This window comes from Mesocricetus auratus, unplaced genomic scaffold (genome assembly GCF_017639785.1).
Source record: "Mesocricetus auratus isolate SY011 unplaced genomic scaffold, BCM_Maur_2.0 Super-Scaffold_100007, whole genome shotgun sequence".
Lineage (NCBI taxonomy): Eukaryota > Metazoa > Chordata > Mammalia > Rodentia > Cricetidae > Mesocricetus > Mesocricetus auratus.
Genome location: NW_024429191.1, coordinates 55,914,050 through 55,923,152, shown reverse-complemented (window position 1 = coordinate 55,923,152; position 9,103 = coordinate 55,914,050). Strand labels below are relative to the sequence as shown.

The 9,103-nt window shown below is 43.1% G+C and overlaps 1 protein-coding gene across 4 annotated transcripts in view; it reads right to left on the bottom strand.

Annotated features, from left to right (window-relative positions):
* Positions 1-9,103, bottom strand: part of Ssh2 (slingshot protein phosphatase 2) — a 262,347-nt gene that overhangs the window by 6,678 nt on the left and 246,566 nt on the right. For 3 of the 4 annotated variants that reach the window (XM_040749172.1, XM_040749173.1, XM_040749175.1), the window contains one exon: positions 3,383-4,217. In XM_040749172.1, coding sequence (XP_040605106.1) covers positions 3,383-4,217 — 835 coding nt within the window. The remainder of the gene's footprint in view (positions 1-3,382; positions 4,218-9,103) is intronic. The other variant, XM_040749174.1, reaches the window with a different exon arrangement.

Here is a 9,103-nt window from a genome sequence, read left to right as displayed (position 1 = left end):
CTAAGAAGAGAAAATAGTGAGATGATTATGGAAAATTGTGGCTAGTATTTCACTTAGTAACCCTCTGATTGAAGAGAATCTGTCTATCTATGAGAACGTAAGTTATGGATAGGTGCATAGGTTCACTATGTGGTCAGATCATGGCAACAAAGCAGGATTCATCACTAAGGCTGGAGGGAGAAAATTCATTATAAGGTACATATCATGGTTTACTAAATTTTGTTCTGTTTACTCAAACAATATTTTTTAGATATTTTATTTATTTATTGTATATACAGTCTTCTGCCTGCATGCCAGTGGAGGGCACCAGATCTCACTCAAGGGGGTTGTGAGCCACCATGTGGTTGCCGGGAATTGAACTCAGGACCTCTGGAAGAGGTTAAGTGCTCTTAACCTCTGAGCCACCTCTCCAGCCCTCAAGCAACATTTTAATCCAGGACTTTGATAATCCAGCCAGGAATTTATAATCCATATTTCATAGTACTGTGGGCCTCTAGGGCTTAGACCACACAAAGGTAAATGAAACCTTTCCTAACTGGTTTATTAACTTCTAATGCTTGGTGGCCACCTTACTATGCCCAGTATAAGACAGGGCAAGATGGCAGTCATCTGATGTCTGATTTGAAGATTAACTGCTCGCTACTTTTTCACATTAGCTTTTACCACACCACCCACATCATTGTTCCTCCTGCTGGGAGAATTTCCTTTGTATCTGACTATCTGACCTCACAATCTCTAATTTTCTTTCTTTTAAGATTTTTTTTTTTTAGACAGGTTTCTCTGTGTAGCCCTGGCTGTCCTGGAACTCACTCTGTAGACCAGGCTGGCCTCGAACTCAACAGATCTGCCTGCTCTATCTCCCTATTGCTGGGATTAAAGGCACTAGTGCACCTCTTTTAAGATTTTTAAGTCTTGCTGGGCAGTGGTGGCACATACCTTTAATCCCAGTACTCTGGAGGCAGAAGCAGGCAGATCTCTGAGTTCAGAGCCTGTCTTAAGCCCTGCCCCCCATATTTTTAAGTCTTATGTGTGGTGTATGGATGTGGCATGTGTCTGCATGCATGTGCACCGTATGCATATCTAGTGCTTACAAAGGTCAGAAGGGGGCACTAGGTACTATGGAAACAGAATTATGAACAGTTGTGAGCTACCACATAGGTGCGAGAAATCGAACCCAGGTCTTCTCCAACAAGTGTTATAAACTTAAAAGCCATCTCTTTTTTGAGACAGAGCTCATTACACAGCCTTGGACTCAGAGATACGCCTGACTTGATTAAAAGCAAGTACCTGGCAATAATCCCTAAATTTCATGTGGCTCCTTCTTGAACTCAGCCATGTCCCTCAGCAACCTTAGAATCCTTATTCTTAGATATTTTACTTCTTTACAAGGTAGCAAATCCCATAGATTTAGACCAAACACCCCTAAATCCAGAAAAAATCAGGTCCCAATGCAAACAAACAAAAAATTTAACTTCACAAACTAGAAATGGCTCTCTTTAAAGTCAGAGCATCATCATTGTCAGTTTTGTTAACATTTTACGTAAGACTTCAAAACACAGTATTTCCTCAGGAATTGTGCAGGTCTTTCTCCTCTAACAGTCTCAGTTGGTATGAACTAAGAAGGTCAGGCTTGTCTTTGGGGGAGATCTGCCAGGACATCAAGCAGAGGTGATCTTGGAGAACTGGTGAGCCTGGTGTGTGCACGGGCCATGGAAGGAGCACTCATATGACCAAGGACTCAGTAGGAAGCTATTTCTGTCAGTGCTATTGCACTGACTGGTCAATAAAGAGAGCTTAAACATTTCAGCTTCCCATAGAAACACAACAAGGCAGAAGACAGGAGAGGGAAAAGTGTTGCTTTGGGTTAAATAATAGATGAAGAAAGGTACAAATCATGAGCTCTCAGGCATCTAACCAGGGCTGTCAGCACCAAACGCAGCTGGTAAAACACTCTCCTGGTATGCACAGGGCCCTGTGTTCAATCCCCAGGACTGCAAAATCAATCACAAAAATATAATCAGGTCCATTAAGATCATTAGGGGAAGTCTTGTACGTTAGAGTAAATCTAAGACCTTGTCTCAAAGTAAACAGATAAACAAAACAAACGAAGCAAGTTTTTTGATCATCTAAGGTATTTTTCCTACTTCTGAGATGGATCATAAGAATTCATATATTGCCAGGCATGATAATGCATGCTTCTAATCCCAGAACTTGAGAGGCAGAGGCAGGCAGATCTGTGAGTTTGAGGCCAGTTTGGTCTATAGAGTGAGTTCTAGGACAGCCAAAGCTACACAGAGAAACCCTGACTTCAAAAACAAAACAAACAAATCAAAACTACTTAAGAATCTTAGGATAATATCTGCTCCCAAATTCAGCCTCTCTAACCTCCTGATTCTTGAGCACCACAGGACTGGAAATAAATTCACCAATGTTATTAACAGCATCACTGACCTCAGCAGGGTACCTGCTGCTACTCCAGCAACCATTTGCACGTGTCCAGCTTGTAAACTTTCTGAGATAAAATGTTTCTCAGATAAATCCATCTTCTCAGAGACAGGTCTTACTCAGGCAGTTCTGTGGCATTTCATCATTGCTGAGATTTGATCTGGGCTCCAGGGGTCCACAGAAAGGACCTCCCTTTGCTTAGTCAGGGCATTTGTTTTGGCTAATTCTCTCCTTTGTTAGCCCCTTTCAGAAATGCTCCAACAAGAGGTAGAAAGATGGCTCAGCAGTTATGGGCACTTGCTGCTTTTGGAGACCACCTGGGTTTGATTCCTGGGACCCACACAGTGGCAATCAACTGTCTACAACTCCAATTCCAGGGGAGCTGAAGCCCTCTTCTGACGTCTGTGGGCACCAGGCATATATGTGGTACACACATATACATGTAGGCAAGATATTTATACATAAAATAGAATAAATCTAAAATGACACCAAAGCCTGAAAAGATAAAATCCTTAAAAAAAAGCACCCTACATTTTAAAGGAAGATCTCAACTTGACTGTTCCACTATTTACTAGTGAAATCTTTATTAACATCAAAGTGAGTTAAGGGGTTGAAGAAACGACTCAGTGGTTAAGAACACGTACAGGGGATGACAGCTCAGTTCCCAGTCCTATGGTGTGTAGCTCACAAACCCCTGTACTCAAGCTTGGGGGGGGGGAATCCCATCCCTCTGACCTCCTTGTGCACCTCCACTCATATGAATACACCAACACACACATATATATATTTTTTAAAAAAGCTAGGGCCATCGGTAAAGCACAGTGATACAGTGCTCCTAACCCCACCCCCACCCCTGCCCAAAGAAGTTAACAGAGCAGAATCTTCAGTAGTTTCTTTGGTGAGAGTTTCATTACATGGAAACATAAAGCAGTTTTACCTTTGACTGGTCCTCATCCACTGAAGATTCCTCAGATGCGTGGGGAGTATTACTCAAAGAGCTGCTCCTCTGGTCATCAGCTGCCATTTCCGAAGGTGCCACTTCCATCACTGACAGGCGACAACCCTCACTCCTTCCTCCGCCTAGCTCTTCTGTCCTTGAGTGGGAAAAAGATCGAGCCCGGGTTTCTTGAGAAAGCTCTACAAACTTCTCGAGGGCACTAAAAAAATCAATACGATCAGTACTAAAATCGGACATGGCAGCATGGCACCTGGGTTGGGGGCTTGGTGACTCCAGATCAGGTGACATGGGGAGGTCTTTCAGTCGAGATGTCAACTCTTCCATTGGCAGTAAGTGGACATTCAGGTCTGCTTTCAGGGCATCTGTCTCCAAATCTTCCACTGTTAAGTCTGGGAACTTGTTGGCCATTTCTGAGGCCTGTCCAGGTTGGATTAAGGCTTTAGATGCATGGCAGTTGTCAAGAGGGAATTTTGATTCACTGAGACAACACCCTGATGAACATCCATTGATGTCATTTAAGTTTAATTCATCTTCGATCTGTCCGGCATGAAACTCCTGTGAAGAAAACCCCAGGCAGATGACTCTTTCTTTGGTATGAACCCCTTTCTGACTTGTGTCCTGTGGAACCACATGCTCCACAAAGACAGGAGATATGGCTGCAAGGTTCTCCACGGCCTTCACCTCGGCAATCTGGTCTGCTGAAGTGGTCATCTCCTTCTTGTTGAGCTCCAGCCCAGGTTTGCAGATGGGTTCATGGTGGTCCGAGAGGTCACTATCTGAATGAGATCTCCAGAGTTTGTTATGGCGCTGTTTGCTGTGAATGACAAATACAGGAAACATATTACTGTGGTTTGTAAAAACAGTCAACATCCTTCCAGGAAACCACATCCAGAGAAAACTCAACCACCTGCAAAATGCCTTGCTACTGTTTGAAGGATCAAGACAGTGAACACTTCAAAATATGCACACCTTAACAGGAGCAAAAAAACACACAAAGCAAACAACGATAAATTGCTGAGATCTGATTTTTTGTTGTTGCTCTTTTGAGACAGACTCTCATTCCACAGCACTAACTGACCTGGAACTCACTATACAGACCATAGAGATCCCCCTGCTTCTGCCTTTGTGTGTTGAGGTATGATTTAATCAGATTGATGGGAGCCAAAATTTGCTAACAGCCAGTGTTGGTAAGTTCTTTCATGGTGTTGGTCAGAGCATGAACTATAGACTTCATATTATTTTTAATTACATTACTGTGTGTGCCATGCCATACAAGTGAAGGTCAGAGGACAACTGGGCTAGTTGACTCCTCCTTCCCTCTTGGGTCCTGGGACTTGAATTCAGGTTATTGGGCTTAGCTTAGGAGCAAGCACTTACCTAATGGGCCATCTCACTGGCCCTGCAGACTTTCTTTTGTGAGTCAAGTGTGACAACAGCTCTCCAGATTTAGCCCTTAAATAATCAGTTCTTGTTAGATGTTTTCTTGGAGAAATACTTTAAGGGTGTGTTTTACACATATGGATATTTACTATAGCACTGTCTGTGGTATTAAAAATGAGACACTAAAAAGAAAAGTAGATTTATTTAAACTTAAGGCTAGGGCTGGAGAAATGGTTCAATTGGTAAAGTGCTTGCCATACTAGCTAAATTGGCAAGCTCCAGATTCAGGGAGAGACCATGTCTCTCTCAGTAGAGTGAAGGGGTGACTGAAGAAGACATCCTACATTGACTTTTGGCCTCTGTATTCATACGTGCACAATATGTATAAACACATGCAAAAATAAAATAAAAATACAAAAGTAAATTATAGGCTATATAATTATATTAAAACTGTCAAGACACTGGGGGCTGGAGAGAGGACTTAGTGGTTAAGAGGGCTTTCCATTCTGCCAGAGGACCCAAGTTCTGTTCCCAGCACCTATATCTGGGGTTGACAAATGTCTATAACCTAGCACCAGGGGAATCAGAAACATCTGACCTCTTTGGGCATCTGCACACATCATATACTCTCACACAGACACACATGCATACACATAATTAAAAATAACAAAAATGGGTCTGGATTCTCTTCCAGAGGATCTGGGTTTGATTGTCAGCAACTAACATGGTGACTCACAACTGTCTTTTAAGAGGATTTGATGTCCCCTTCTGGCATTCACAAGCATCAGGCATGTACACGGTACACAGACATACATGTAGGTAAAGCACCCATATACATAATAGTAAAAATAATTTATTTTTTTTTACTTTCAATTATAGGTGGGTATGGTGTGTGTGTGTGTGTGTGTGTGTGTGTGTGTGTGTGTGTGTCCCCTAGAACTGGAGTTACAGGTTGTTGTGAGCTACCTACTATGGGTGCTGGGAATAAAACTCAGATCTTCTGGAAGAGTAGCAAGTGCTCTTAATCACTTAGCCATCGCTCCAGCCCTCCAAATAAAATATTAAAAAAACAACACCATTTTTTGTTGTTGGGCATTTTAGGGACTGATATCCAAGGTATACTGTTAAGTGAAAAAGCAAGTTTAACATTTAGGATGGTCAGTTTGCATGTCTGAGTAAGAATGGAAAGAAATCTGGAGGAACATCATTTGGTAGGGGATTTCTTCAAGGAAGGTAGAAATCATTCTAGGGAAAGTTAATACTCTCTTGCTTCATTATTTGTCTAAATTTTGAATTAAAAATGAGCATGTTGATGGGCCGGAGAGATGGCTCAGAGGTTAAGAGCATTGGGTGCTCTTCCAGAGGTCCTGAGTTCAATTCCCAGCAACCACATGGCTGCTCACAACCATCTGTAGTGAGATCTGGTGCCCTCTTCTGGCCTGTAGGCACACATGCAGGTTGAACACTGCACATACAAATAAATAAAATCTTAAAAAAAATGAGCATGCTGGGCTTGGCTGTAAGAGCTCTTACAGAGGACTGGGGTTCAGCTCCTAGCACCCACAACCATCTGTAACTCCAGTTCCAGGGGATCTGATATCTTCTTTTGGTCTCCAAAGTCACATGGGCACCAGACAAACATGCAGGCAAAACATCATACACAAAAAATAAAACAAATAAGTCCCCTTCAAGGCTCGGGGATCTATGTGGAAGGGGCAGAAAGATTATAAGATCCAGATGTGGCCGGGCGTTGGTGGCGCACGCCTTTAATCCTAGCACTCGGGAGGCAGAAGCAGGCGGATCTCTGTGAGTTCGAGGCCAGCCTGGTCTACAAGAGCTAGTTCCAGGACAGCCTCCAAAGCCACAGAGAAACGCTGTCTCGAAAAAACCAAAAAAAAAAAAAAAAAAAAAACAACAACAACAACAACAACAAAACCCAAAAAACAACAACAACAAAAAAAGATCCAGATGTGGTGGATGACTTCAAGGAAACCTACTCTAGGCACAACATGGCTAATTCACGTATGAATTCACAGAGACTATGACAGTACTCACAGACCTGCAGAAGTTCACACAAGATAAAACCTCAGCACAGAGAAGAGGATGCGAAGTCCTACCCTAACCAAGAAGCTATCTGTTATTTTGTCTCCCCACTGCCCCCCTTTGGAGCTCAAACCCAGGGCCTTGTGCTCGCTAGGCAAGTGCTCCACCACTGAGCTAGATCCCCAGCCCCCAAAAGCTATTTGAAATTGATATTTCCTGGGAAAGAGAAAATAATTTTCTCCACCAAGGTGTCACGGAATATAGGACAGGTCTAAAAACAAAATTGATGCCATGATTTTAGGGGGTGCTTTTTGTTTTGTTATTTGCCTTACTGGCTTTTGTTTGTTTTGACTTATGCTTTTTTTTTTTTTTTTGAGAGGGAAAGAACGGCTGATGCAAATGTGATCATGCAGGCTGGTGATCATGCCCATTCTTTTTTAAGACTAATTTTTATTTATGAGGGTGTCCATGGAGGCCAGAAGAGGGGTTAGACCTCTAGGAGGTGTTGTCATAGGGGGTTGAGAGCTATAATGTCGGTGCTGGACACTAGACTTGGGCTGTTGATCCATCTCTGCAGCCCCAAGGGATGATCTATCTATCTGTCTGTCTGTCTTTCTTTCTTTTCTTCTCCCCCCCCCTTCCATTTTTTTGTTTGAGACAGGGTCTTTCTATGTGGCCCTGGCTGTCTGGGAACTCACTCTGTAGTCTAGGCTGGCCTTGAACTCACAGAGATTCACCCGCCTCTGTCTCCTGAGTGCTAGGATTAAAGGCATGCATCCTCATACCTGGCTAAGGTGATCATTCTTAAGTCAGGAGATTCAGATAGCCTAATAAGTCTGGAGAGAATGATCTATCACAGAACGAAGGGGATGAGTATCAAGGCCAGCCCTTTCCCCAAAGTCTTAGAAGTGGAGACAACACTTAGAAAAACATGTGGGTCAAAGAGGGTTTTTCACCAACTTCAAAGACCACTATATAGTCATCCTGTGGTTATTTTATGAAGTGAAGTCTGAGGTGATGATGCAATTCATTTCAAACTTCATGCTTTCAAGCTACAAGCACAATTCCCAAAGCCCAGCCAGAATTTCTCAGCTGCCTGTCAGGATCACCTGCCAGGGATTAGCCCTTTAAGTACGGTGCTTGACAGTCCCCATGATTTATAAGCAGACAAAGAGTTACCTAACTTCTGGGTGGAAGGGAAACTCAGCCTCAGACAACTTGCCCTGGGCGTGTGGCCACACACGGGCTCTGCTGAGTCATATGCCTACACTGATGTGACCCTGTTTCTTCTCATCTCTGCACCTGCTCTCAGCTCCCTCTACCGTCCGCTGCTGGGGTGGGGCACTCTGACTCAGGCCCTTACAGCAGAGGGGTGCTTTACCTTACAGGGAACAGCTCAAATCTGTTTATGATGACAAGCTATAATCATTAGTTTGCTGGGTGTGCAGTGGAGTTTTTACCCTTTTCAAGGTGCATGACCTCCAGCCACCCCTAGGAGGAGACAACATATCACATATCTCAAATACATGAGAGGCTGTCTGGAGGGACAAGCCTCTTCTTACATTGGGTAAGTGTGAACTAAACTATATCATTACCAACTAAGGTCAGTTTGCTTCTTATGCAAGTTTCTCCTAGATCTGGATGTCTTTGTTTCCAGGCCTAAAAACACAACTGTGTTTTCTAATTTCTATACTATCATGGGGCTGTTCAAACCTGTGCTCTTACCACAGCAGGATGGTTCCTGTGATGCATGAGACAGAGGAGACAGCTCAGAGGGCGGCTGCTCGTAGACACCTAATAGCATAACACAGCAGCTGATTTTATTAGCCAACAAACACATGACAAGTGTCCATGATCTCCAGAATCCCCAAAGTATAATTTAAAAAAATGCTTGAAAATTACTTATCAGTCAGGACTGGAGAGATGACTTAGTGGTTAAGAACACTGTTGCTAGCCACATGCCTTTAATCCAGTACTCAGGAGGCAGAGACAGGAGGATCTCTGAGTTTGAGGACAGCCTGGTCTACAAAGCTACAAAGAAAAACCCTGTCTGGAAAAAACAAAACAAAACAAACAAACAAAAAAACCACTGTTGCTCTCAGACGGCCTAGGTTCGATTTTCCATACCCACATGGTGGTCCACAACCATCCATAACTCCAGTTCCAGGGATTCAGCTGCCCTCTTCTGACCTTCATGGGTACCAAGCATGTATGTGGTATATTATACATACATGTAGGCAAAACACTCATACATAAAATGAATAAATCTAATACATT